This window comes from Vigna umbellata, chromosome 1, assembly GCF_029865625.1.
Source record: "Vigna umbellata cultivar VRB3 chromosome 1, Vumbellata_1.0, whole genome shotgun sequence".
Classification (NCBI taxonomy): Eukaryota; Viridiplantae; Streptophyta; class Magnoliopsida; order Fabales; family Fabaceae; genus Vigna; species Vigna umbellata.
This window is the reverse complement of record NC_142165.1, coordinates 100815188-100828446: the sequence shown is the minus strand read 5'-3', so window position 1 is coordinate 100828446 and position 13259 is coordinate 100815188. Positions and strand designations below refer to the sequence as shown.

The 13259-nt window shown below is 34.1% G+C and overlaps 1 protein-coding gene across 1 annotated transcript; it reads left to right on the top strand.

The window, feature by feature from the left end:
- Window positions 1-3294: 3294 nt before the first annotated feature.
- LOC124838169 (uncharacterized) lies at window positions 3295-5449 on the top strand. Its single transcript, XM_047313695.2, has 4 exons — window positions 3295-3834; window positions 3937-4051; window positions 4153-4267; window positions 4404-5449. The coding sequence occupies exons 1-4, from the start codon at window positions 3734-3736 to the stop codon at window positions 5282-5284; spliced, it is 1212 nt and encodes a 403-aa protein (XP_047169651.1). The 5' UTR covers window positions 3295-3733; the 3' UTR covers window positions 5285-5449.
- Window positions 5450-13259: the final 7810 nt, after the last annotated feature.

The following is a 13259-nucleotide window of genomic DNA, read 5'->3' as shown; positions in this document are numbered from 1 at the left end:
GTGATGAGTCATGATGTGTTGCAGATGGGCTACTGTGCTATGTAGAATAATCCACTTGAGGTGGAGCTTGATGCAAAGAACCATGTGAATAAATAATGATTCTGAAAGGTAGAATGTTCATCCACTCACTGCTTATGGTAAATGCTGTAGAAGCAGTGCAGAGTAGAACACGTGAATCACTGCATATAAAATAAAGTCTAGACATTTGATTCTTTTATACTTGGATGATTTTTATTTTATTTTTTGTAGTTGCAAATGAGACTACAAGAGCAAGATTGTATAACTAATGCTAGGAAAGTGGCTTTCAATCTTTGAAGGAGCGTTCATACGAAAAAGATAAGTCATTATATTGACCATCAACACCATTCAGACAGAAGAGTACCTGGTAAAGAAGATATGGAATGGATTATGTGGTTCTTGTTTTGGGTATAATTGATTATTAGTAGATTAACGTCAACCATTTTTGAGCATGAAGAATATTTTCATAAGGAGAGGTTATAGCTTACTTCAAGAGAATAAAATTGAAGTCAAACTGAATGTCTCAGAAAGTAAAACAGATAACTAAATATAGACGAAAATCAATAAGAAGATGTCATGTTTTTATTGATATTATTACTTCTCTTCATTTACAACTATTGTAATGTATATTTCGACTGTACTGATAAAGTTCTTAAATTTAGTTACCCATGTGTACTATTTTACAGTTAATGTTAATAAGTCAATTGAATTCCATGTTACATATGTCATTTGGATAAAATTTGAATTGAGAGGGTTGAGATGGTAAATTGTGCAAGGCAAAGAAAAGAGATAAATTTATTTCAAATTGTTTGGCGACAAGAACTATGTTTTCATTCCTCGAGAGATAAACTTTCCAATTCATTTCAAAGATAAACTATCTTACTGGAGAGAGTTTCATATTTTATATGATATTAAAGTTGGTAATTCTTACATAAATGGCCATGTTTGAGTTGAGATTATATGTACTGAACTCAAGTCAACTCTATCATTAGAGTTGCCATATATTTTTATCAGTGCATATCTTCCATCTGTAATTAACATGAGATTTTTTAAAAATGGAAAAGAGAGAAAAGTAGATTTGCATTGGGCTTGGTCTGATTCGGCCTCAGTGGACTTGAAGTGAGTCCAGAAGAATATGGTAGCTCAAATTACAGAGTTACTGATATCTATTTGAGTTGAGGTGAAGAAGATAACTGGAAGGATTTTGTGGTATGGTTTGAAGGAAATGTGGGAAGAGCTAATGAAAAGGAAAGCAGTGAGAGTGGGACACAAGAAAAAGAAAAGCCTTAATAGTGGGACTGAGAAGAAGAACGAAGCTAGTGATGCTTAATCAATTGACAAATAAAAGGGAATACTTGAAGAATAAGACATGGACGAAATTATTGAAAGTCACAGAAAATTACAAACATCAAGAAAACGTTTCTTAGGTTTCTCACTTAAAAATCATCACATCACATCAGTATTTAGGTAAAAAACAATATTGTGAGAAATGCGTGGTGAGAGTAAAAGGAAGTGGAGAAGATTAAAGATGGGTATATTCGTAAATGAAAAATTGAATTGGAAATGTAGAGAAGATTATTAAGAGGGTTAATTTGGAGAGAATAGAATATATGAGATGATTATTGAACTGATAAGAAGGTGTTGTAAAAGTTGAATGGAAATGAAAAATGGAGTGGGATTGAGGGGAAAGGAAAAGGAGGTTTGGGTGGAGAATCTTGAGGTTTGGGAAGTAGCTTTCCTGGGCACAATTTGTCTTTAGCCATGGTACTATTTTGCTTATACCCCCGCCATAAATGCATAAAAATGAATTGAAAGGCAACAAAGTTGGTACAATCCCTACTACTACTACCCACACCATCACTGATATGACATGCATGATGCATCTGTTACATCTGCTCTCATCCTGCCCAAGTAAATCAATCACCCCACAGAAATTAACAAAATCAATAAATACTCTCGTTTTCTCAACTCTTTCCTTTCCCTTCCCTCCCATTGCGTCTCTCTGTCTTTGAGCGTGTGGAAACTCATTTCCTGCCACAGACTAGGCACGTATCCCTTTCAATTCCTACCCATCATCAGAATTATTTATTTACTCATTTCCAAAATATAACAGTACTTGGGTGGATCGGATCCTATGGTGAAATGAAACTACATGGGTGGTGGTCCTACTGGAACAATCACAGAGGGAGGAAAAATGTGTCCCGTGTTGATTTATTTGATGTTTGAAGTTTGTGGAGTTGTTGAAGATGAAGAAGAGGGTTTTGAGAAGTACTGTACCGAAAGAAAATAAAAAAGATTGAAGTTGGAAGTGGGATGCTCGAGGTTTACATAAAAACTGAAAAAGGAGTTTGGCTTTGTGCAGCCGTTGTCAAGAGTGGACGTGACATGAGAGAGTGGGGAAGGCCCATGCGGCGTCAGTCTTATGCCAAAGGCTGTTTTCATCACATAAAGGGAATTATTTACAGCGCCCAGGCTGCAGAATGTACCTCTTTACCCATCAATGTCTTCACTGCACATTCAATGCAAATGCAACAACACATTTATTTATACATTTATTTATTTATTTATTTACTGTACTGGATAGACACGACACGGTCCAAGGTCACTCACGTAACGTAGTCAATACAAATTAATTTCTTCAAGCCTGACCTACCAACAACAATTGAAAGAGCACCATGTGCACGTTGTTGGTGGCACACACGAGCTTACCCCAACCGAAATAACGATGTTTGTCCCCGGAATAAAAGCACGACTGTCAAACAAAGATTAACCCAAGGTAAAACAAGGAAAGGGGTTTGTTTTTAGAATTAAAAGAGACGAAAGAATCTTAGTGACTTTATTTAGGAAGAATAAGGGCGGAACTGATGTTATTGGATTCTCTTGGATTACTACTACTCTTACTTTGTATCGAAGTTGGTATTGGTTATGTTTTGTCATTTTCCTTGCAGTGATGGTGCGGTTGAATTGAAGGGTTGTGTTGTGTTGTTGTGTGGAATAGGGGATGGATGGATGTGCAATAATGTGAAATAGAGGGGGGAAAGATATGATATGATATGATGCATGGAATGTAACAACCAACCCAAATATTAAATGTGGGTGAGGGAATAGCATTGGGAAGGGGAGAATTTTTAATGGACTTTATTATGGAGGTACTTTTTGATAGTAACCTAACTCTCCCACTCTCCTTTTCCCAAGAGGTGTGTGACCAGACCCCACCCCCACCCCCTATTACACAAAAGAAAAGATTGAACACAAACATACATCATCAAATAAAAGAGTGACCGTGTTAATGGTATAGCCTCTAAATTATTGGGGAAGACAAAAGAATGAGAAACAAGGGGTGCCCTTCTTGCTCTACTCTCACCCCCAAACAAAACCGTCCCATTACAATTTGTGCAATGGCATCAACAGCGAGACAAGTGAGAAGTAATTGACCCATCGACCAACAAACAACAAACATAACCCCATGTAATGTAATTGTATTTGTAGCGTAAGTGAGCACTGTCACTGTGTATATAGGAGTATGTAAACTCCCCCTCCAGACAGACACGCCTCTCAATTATTTCTGTCCATTTCCACTTCCCATATTGTTCTCGTGTGTTGTGTGTCAGTGTTATTGGTGTGTGAGAGTGTGAGTGAGAGTGAGAGAAAGGGAGAAAAAGAAACAAAGGGCGTGTTGAGTGGTTTGGTCCGGTTCAACACTTCCATTTCTGAGATGCCACGCCCAGGGCCAAGGCCTTACGAGTGCGTGAGGAGGGCATGGCACAGCGACCGCCACCAACCAGTGAGAGGTTCCATCATTCAACAGATTTTCAGGTTTCGGGTTATTTTCCTTTTCCCCCTTTTTTTCTTTTTCTCGCCCCTTTTCTCGCTACTATGCATTCCTCTTACTCTTTTGCACGCCATCTGTTTGATTAGGGTCGTGGTTGACGCTCACAGTCCCGCGACCATGAAAAACAAGGAATGCCAGGAGAAGCTCCCGGCGGTTGTTCTCAGGGCCGAAGAAATCATGTACTCCAAAGCCAATTCCGAGGTTTTTCTTGTTTCTCTTATGCTCGCGGAATGTGGATTCTTAGATCTTCACTGTGTTGGGTAAAACCCTTTTTTTAATCTGTTGTGATTTTGTTGCTTTAGGCAGAGTACTTGAATCCTGATACTCTCTGGGACCGCCTCAATGATGCCATTAACACAATCATACGGAGAGACGAGACATCCGAGACCGGAGACCTCCTGCCCCCATGTGTTGAAGGTACTTCGATTTTTTATCTACTGTGGATTCTGCACTTTTGAGTGTTTTAAATTTTAGACATGTCATTGTGTAGAGTCAAAATTAGTGATTTTGAACCGTTTTTGGATTTTTGGGTTGTTTATCTGTGTTGAAACAGCTGCACTTAACCTGGGTTGCAAGCCTGTGAGAACTTCCAGAAGCGATCGGCACAATAACCCCAGGACATACCTCTCTCCTAAATATCAACCACCCCCTTCTATGTCTCTCAAACCTGTTGTTGGAAATCCATTGAACTATGGCAAAGTCACAGCTTCTGCGGTGTCACCGATTCCCCTGCCAGATTCTACCCACCAAAGTAGCAAGCTGATGGGTTCACCTAGCTACCACTTCTCGGAAGGTCTCCCTTCTGCCCATCACCAGCCATTGACAATGGAAGCTAGACCCTCGTTGAACTTGGGTTCAGTTTATCCCTTGTACTACGGTTATGAAGCCAGAGAACCTCAGCCAAGGACTACTCATCGAGATACAACGTGCTCCGACACAATCTTTGTTGGAAGGCCAGTCGTTCAAGTCCCGGAGCCTTCTGGAATTGGTATGTGGCAAAGCTATTCCAATGGTAAGTTCCGTCACGCTGCAAGCAGATTGGCAGAAGAAAATGCTTTGGTCACTCAGGGGGTGGCACCAGGCAGGGAATGTGATTTGTCTTTGAGGTTGGGTCAATGCCTGCATCCATGTTCAAGCAGCAAGAGTAGTTCAGCATATGAAATAGACGATGTTGGTTTGGGAGCTTCACCCGAGGGCAGCAAGTTTGGTCATCTGTCTTTGCAGAGAAACAAAGAATTCTGTTTTTATCCTAGAGAAATGGGCTATGGCAACATTGAATCTAGTTCTAAATGTTATGTAGAGGGAGACGATCGGAGCTTAGAGGCAACTCTTCGGAAGCGCAAAGCACCTTTAGGTAACAACATGGAGGATGGGCAATTTTGTCGGCATCTAGGAGTCCCATCCCATCGGTTTACTGGTAGGCCAGGTTCGTAGGCAGCCTTTCTTGTATCATATATGCGTTTGCAATTTTAGATGATCCTTAATGTTGTGTAATCCTCCTACATAGACTCTATGTGCAGCTCTGCTTGTGAAAAATTTTAGAATCTGGCGATGAGTTACTGATTGAACTGTATATAAATCTTTGCTTCCTTTGTTTAATTTCCGCCAGGGTCTGAAATAATTAAAAAGGGGAAATAAAATGTGAGCTTAAGTGATGGGGGCTGTATAAAAGGAATCATATAATTCCTGGTAAAGTTTAAACAAGACTAATTTAAATTGGATGCATGTCTGTGATATGACGGGTCTGTTACCTGGACCATGCTTGGTTCATGATGTCTCAAACTCCTGACCTTCTAATCTGGATATCTGTTTCCTCAAATAGTCATTCACCAGTGTCTATTTATGCATACTATCAAGCTACTACATGTCCGAAGGTGTGTTCTTTATTATCTACTCAAGTAAAACTGTGATCTAGCTTGTGACACCACACCCACTGAGAAGTGGTTCTACAATATTAAAATACTGTCAATGCACTTGTTTCTACGACCACTGACTTTAAAGTTTTTATGTGTGATAATTTAAATATCATCCTAATCTTGAAGTGGAATTGGAAGGTGCATTGTAGACAACCTCCTTTAACAGCATGCCGCCCCCTAAGGCAAATACCAGAATCTTGGTTTTAAAATCCTGGAAAGGAAGTGGATAACTAAAGAAATAATAAAGTCACTATAACACTGAAATGGTGAAACTTATGATTTTCTTGTCAAGGGCATCTCAAGACTGGCGAGGGTTGATTTCTCTTATTTGGAACATATTCAATGTACATAATTATTTTTGGGTGTGTGAGTTACACAACAATAAGCAATTCAGAGAGAAAATGAACTACAAGAAAAAAGGAGTAATTATTTTTGGGTGAGTTACGCAACAATAAGCAATTTAGAGAGAAAATGAACTACAAGAAAAAAGGATAAATCTACTGTTGACATCAACTAGATGATATACTATGAAGATTGAGGTTGGTGACCGGGGTGGAAGGAAACTGATCGAATTTTGTGTACAAATGAATGGATGAGATGATGGAATGAGGCATTGTTGCCTACCATAAACTAGATCCACACCATCATTTACGTTCTGCTGTTTGGATCAGAAATACAATTATTTCTTAAGAATGCCTTTACACCTGTCAACTATTGAACTGCTCGCCTAAAGATTTTCTCAAGATCCTGTGTACTTGTCGGATATAGGGACCACATTAGCCATCTCCATGCATTCCTTGGATATGGACAAGAAATCAGTTTGAAGTCTATCTGTTCAAATGTATTAGGGAGTGAGTTTCCAGATTTCATAAAGGATCATAAACTGAGATGTATTTGGGGTTCATTAGCAGAATCTCGGCTGAACATGACTGGGGGTGTCTTACATTTGTGTCAAAGACTGAGTAGCCAAACTAAAACACAATTCTTCTTGAGATTTTTTTTTTCTCAAAAAGTAATTTTTGTAAAAAATGATATAAAAAAGTAGTTTTTGCCAAGACAAGGCATAAAGAGTTTGAAATATTAATCTCCGCATAGCACCTGTGGTCAATTAATTAAGATTCTGATATTTATTTAATGATTATCTTAATTAATATTTTGATATTTATTTAATGATTTGAGTATATGCGGTAACTATTTTAGCTGTTTGAAAAGATTATTTTTTTAAAATGTGATGATTTCTTTTTTACTCCCACCACTTCATTTTAGTGGTGAATTTGCAGTAACCCTTTTATTTTTTATTATTATAATAATAATTTATAGACGTGGCAACCTTGGGCATAAAAAAGATGTAACATGAAAAAGTGTAATTATTTCATGGTTCATGTTGCAGCAGGAATGACAAAAAAAATCATCATCACTTGACAGCAAAGACAGAGAAAATGAAGAGTTAGGCTGTGTTTTTTTAGGAGATGATTTGAATGGATTTGAGTGGATTTGAGAATAATTTTTTAGTTATTTTTTTGAGTGGATTTGTGGATAATTGAGAGTGAATTTGGAAGTAAAGTTTGTGAGAATGAGTATAGGATTTGATTGATGTGATAGATTTTAAAAATTAGTTTAATTGTTAGAAATTAAAGATTACCAAAATGTTCCTAGTTATAAAAGTAATATAAAATGTTATTTATAAATGTTATATTTAATTGTAAAATTGTTTATAAAGAAAAAAAAGTTATGAATAATTTATAAAATTAATGTTTAAAAATTATAAAAATTAAATAATCAACTTAATTTTAATAAATTAGAAAATATAATATACCTAATTTTATTAAGATGTAGATCTTTTTAAATTATAATATTAAAATAATTATACAAAAAACTGAAAAATAAAATAAAGAGGTGTTAGTTTGGAAAAAGAAATGACCTCCCTGTAACCGGTTACGCGTTTGTGTAACCGGTTACGTGTTTGCGTAACGGATTACACATGTTGCTTTGGAAATTATAGCCCTGTAACGATTACACATGTTGCTTTGGAAATTATAGCCCTGTAACCGGTTACGCGTTTGTGTAATCGATTACACATGTATACGGTATTATGGAAATGGCTCAGGGCAAATGTGTAAATGTGGTCACAATCCGCGCAAATCATCTCAGTAATGCGAAGATGGATCGAACCGTGCTTTCCCGCAAATCCATCGTTTTCTGTCTTCGACAATGTTGCAAATGAACACCTTTAGCTCCTTCCATCCTCGCTCGCAAATCACTGTAAACAGTGAATTCTCTCCAACCGAACACACCCTTATGGATTTAAAAAAACAAAATTCCTGAATGCTAGTGCAAGATTTTGTTATAGATATTTCACTTTTTTTATAATCTACATTCTGTAAGATTTATTAGATGTTATTTAATTTTTGTTTAATGGTAGACGTTAATTTGATTAAAAATAATTATAGTTTAATTTTTTGCAAAATATTAGATAAATGAATTTGATTATTTAAAAATAAAAATATAAAGTAAAAAATGGTAATAATTATTGTTTTAATTAATAAATATAATAATCAAGAAAGTATAAACATCAATTCAACAAATTATTTTTAAAAAAGTAAAAATATTCTTAAAAAAATAAAAATATTCGTACAAAATTAAATTATTATTAATTATGTGTTTTTAATATTAATATTCATACACTTAATGCCAGAATCCTTAAAACCCTAACTTAGTGGATTATACGTGTAAGCGAAAGGGGTGTTTTGAGTAAATTCTGTAATTGTGGTCGAGCGTCATTCGTGATCGTTCGATTCTTCATGGAAGTGTAGGGTCTTAACTGAATTCTCATGTTTTAGGGATATTGTCTGAGAGTCACTCTGTAATACTCTGCATAATTATGTAAACTATAACCGAGAGTTAGTATTGACCGTTCAATTTTCCTTTGAGTGTCCGTCTAAACTAAGTTCTTATTCTGTAGAGAATTTAGTTAATGAAAATCGTTTTATATTATTAGATATATGTAAATGAGCGTTCGGTCTCAGTAGCGCTCGTTCTTGATAAGTGCGTGGTCTTAGACCAGCGCTCGTTCAATAGTGTTCGGTTTCTACAGGGCTCGGTCTTAAACCAAGTGCTCGGTCTCGTTTCAGTAATATATTATTACCGTTTTTCAAATAAAAACGTTCGGCCAAACTCAATAGCGTTCGTTTCTTCATAGTATCTCATCAGTTATTAGTATTTGGTGTCAAACAGTATTGGTCTATAAATGGTTTTCGACCTAGAGTCTTAGTACTCGGCCTAGGCTTCGTGGCGTCCGGTTTGAACTCTTAAGGGTCAGTTCATTGAAGCGGATAAATTTGTAAATAGCGCTCGGTCATGTTAGTTTCTAAAAAGTGTTATTCCATTCGGACTTGTGCTATGATGAGAAAGTGTGATCTTATTTCAGTTGAATATATTGATGATGAAGTATAAGGGAATTTGAAATGTGATGCGAATGAAATAGTTTGGTTATGAAAGAGAATTTAAGGGAGGAATATCTCAGAAAGTGGTTATTGAATGGTAAAGTATGAATGTGGGCAAAGCTTAGCGGGCGTTTATCCTGATATTCCGTGATTACTCATTCTCACGTAGAGAGGGATAAGTCATGTGTGGGAATGACAGGAGGTCCTAGTCCATAAGGTTAACTTGGACGAAACGGATTAACCTCAGGTGACAGCTGTTGAGGGTATTCGAGTTACTACATCACCCGGGTGCACAAACGTCGTAGCTACAGAGGATTCATACAGTCCGGACAATCAGAGTCAAGTGGTCAGTCTTTGCATGCCATGATGTATGAATTATGATTTGGTTGTTGTTTGATTTAATCACGAAAATTGTATGTTTTATTGAATTAATTAAATTACATAAGTTTACCCTATTTATTATCTTGTTTGTGTTGTGCGATCGGTTGTTTGTCCTGTTGCAATGATCATCCGTGTGATGTGAGCAGAAGGAGAAGAGTTGCTAGAAGAAGTACTGGAAGAGGTGGAAGTGAAGGTCGAACCTTAGGAATGTTCGGTTATTATTGCTACTTATGTTCTGTAGAACCGTTCGTTGGTGGTGTTTTTGGAAACCGTTTGTTTTAGGCGGTAAAATTTGTAAAGTTATAAATTCTGTAGTATTTTGTAATGTCGTTCGCCATAATTGTGCTTCCGAATTTTTATAAGACTGATGTGTCATATTATTAATATGTGATTATTCTTTTATATAGTTTATAAGTATATGTAAGATTAAGTATGTGTTTTTCTGAAGTTTATTAATTATACTTTATAATTATTAATATTGTCTTTAAAAAATAAAAGATATTTATTAATATATGGGAGTAATTAAGGAAGATATCAATAAAAGTAAGTAGAACACAACTTTCTTTGAAGTAAGATATTTAAGCACAAATAAATTGGTTGTTAGTTATAAGGAATGGAGGTAACTTTGGCCGTCCAGTTCACTTAAATTTATCATTTATGAATTTCTTTTTAAAGCAGAGTTTGGATAGTTTTATTGGTGATTAAAAATGATTTATTTATTTCATATTATTTATTTATATATAAAATAAACACAATATAATAAAAAACTGTTTGGAAATAAATTTTAATAATTTTACATAAAAATTAAACATTAAAATACAGTTAATTTTAATATATTTTTTTGAGTCCATCTAAAACATTTGTCTAACATCCATAAGATAGAAGCTCATAAAAGATAAAATACTTTATACAAATTTGTCTTCAAATATTAAATAATTTTATGGCACGTGATTAATTTATAGTTTGACAGTCAAAGACGATCCATGGTTTAACCACACACATATTAACATTCCGTTGTATCTTATTTTATTTAGTTTTCACTTTTTGTGTATTTTCTTACTCTATCTTCTTGGAGTCTCAAATTAACCACACCAATATTCAAGTTTAATTTTATCTTTAATTTTGTGAACATCATTATGTAGTATTAAGTGTTACAGTTGTTAGCAAACTGATATTTCTTAGCCTGAAGCTGGCATTGATTGATATATGTTACTTAACGAAGTTATTATGCAGACAATGTACATCTATATAAATAATATTCCTGGATCCTGTTGTATTTCAGACTGATGTAACCCCACCTTCAAAAGACTGAAATGAGCAACTGTGCTACATTTATTTCTTCAATCAAAATGAGATTTTTTTTAAAAAAATTGCTTTAAATAGACCTACTGAATCTCAACTTTCATTTATGATTTCCCATGAATAAAGTTATTGTGATTCATGCATCTAATTTTGAAAAAACTGTTATTGGGAACAAAGATTACAACTTATAAAAAATAAGATTAAAAAGAACAGAGAAGGTTAATGTTTGAAATTTATTGATAAATGCGTCTATGTTTTGTGCCAATAATGAGAGAACAAATAAAATTAGAAAGAGAAAGACAAAAACTGTTAAAAAAATCAGTGATTTTTATTGTATTCTATTTTAGGCGATGAGGGACACCTGCAAGCCACAAAGGCTTTCACATGGATCCATGAAGGGTTCTTGTTTTCTTATTTTTATTTTTAGTGTTCCTTTTTCTTTCTAACTGAATGCTCTTTCAGTTATAATAATAGCTTTTACTTTCTCACCTTCTAATTGAATATCATTATTATTTTCTTAATATACTTTCAAATTAATTAGTTCTCATTCTTATTTAATATATTATATAAAAACTATTAAAAATTTTGTTGAAAATTCGACTCTAAGATTTATATTAAATTAAAATAAAAAGTTAAATAACATATATTAAAATGATTAAAAATAAAAAAGTTAAATAATATATATAAAAATAAGACTCATTAACATAATAAGGTTTTAGATTTTAAATTGTAAATGATGTAATTTCTTATATAAGTTAAAGTCAAGTCTCATTAATATTATGTTATGTGAAATTAATATCATGTTCTGTGAAATTTTTCAATCAACAAACTTATAAATATGATAATTAGCTTTTGTGACTGACTTGTACAAATAAAATATAACTTTATATTGAAAATTTACTCATGAGAATTATAATGAAAAATGACTATTTATTTGTTCATTTATAATTAATCATGATATTAGATTATAACTTAGAGTACTTATTTCATAAATATAAATTAATATCTAAATTTATTAAAAAAATTAATAATGATTTGTCTTATGTAACATCCAACCTTTCATAGCATTTAATTATTGTAAAATATATCACATTTTTAATATTACAAAATAGTTGACTCGAGTAATATATATATATATATATATATATATATATATATATATATATATATATATATATATATATATATACTTTTCTACACTACAAGAAGATATATTACACTGAATCAAAAACGTAATATAGACTTTATAAATAGAAAGGAAGTGAAGAAACATCCTATTCTAAGCTTCAACTCTTCCACCCGCTAGCACTTGCTCACTAAAGATTCTTCTTAAGCTCACATCATTAAGGTGATCATTGCAAAAGATAAAGCAAGCACACATAGAGGAATAGACAACACAAAAGAAAAGATAAGCTAGTGTAAATAGAAAATGTCATAAAATGATTAAGATTTCCACATAGATCATCATATTAAACCAAGTATACAAACATTCTAGAAACATATAATACGTACATGCTTAACTCATATGGATATAGTGTGAATGTCAAGTTACAGTGGTTCCTACACCTATAGTGGTAATATTGTTGGCTCAATCCAAACTACCATACAAGGTTAGTCAATTTCAATTGTCTTTGACCAAACCAAGACCCCTAGACAAGGACCTCTTGTTATTCTCACCACATGACTCATCACTCTCTAATTGAGCATGAATGATCATTATAATGTAGGATGAGCCCCAAACTTAACTCCGGCCATTCATACTTACAACATTATCCAACACTGCCATGTAACCTCTTCACGAGGATCATGAAATTACGTCCTTCAATACCATTCACTTAATCCACAACATAATCATCATCAATCATCATATAAATATCACCTACTCAAAGTATTTCAAGGATAAAAATTCATTTATAATAATTTGGAAATAATAATTACACAACACAATTTTCATCATAGTAGCATGATACCATAACTTAGACACGAAAAACAGCCTTGAAATCCTCATCAATAGCTCCAAAAGGGTCCAAAACCTTCAAAAAGGTCCAAAAACCCCTAAAACGACCTAAAGAACGTCCAAAATGAATATCCAAAACCTCAAATTTGAGATTTCCCACAACTTAGTTTTTTGCTAGACAACTCCTCACCAAACTACTCTTACCCAGACGATCTCTTACCAGACGACCCTTATCAAACCCTATTTTGGAGAATTTTCATCTTCTTTGTTCTCATTTGTTAGCATTTGTGCTTACTTAAATTGGCTTATTGAAAACATCATTTGGTGTTATTATTGGAGACTCTTTTGTACTCTATTATTGATCATAGTGGATTTTTCTTTGGTCTGGACCACTCGTGCTTTTTACCTTG

Coding starts and splice junctions, on each gene's coding strand:
- LOC124838169 (XM_047313695.2), top strand. CDS start 3,734: ATGCCACGCCCAGGGCCAAGGCCTTACGAGTGCGTGAGGAGGGCATGG. Junction 4,052..4,152: donor ACTCCAAAGCCAATTCCGAG/GTTTTTCTTGTT, acceptor TTGTTGCTTTAG/GCAGAGTACTTGAATCCTGA. Junction 4,268..4,403: donor CCTGCCCCCATGTGTTGAAG/GTACTTCGATTT, acceptor GTGTTGAAACAG/CTGCACTTAACCTGGGTTGC.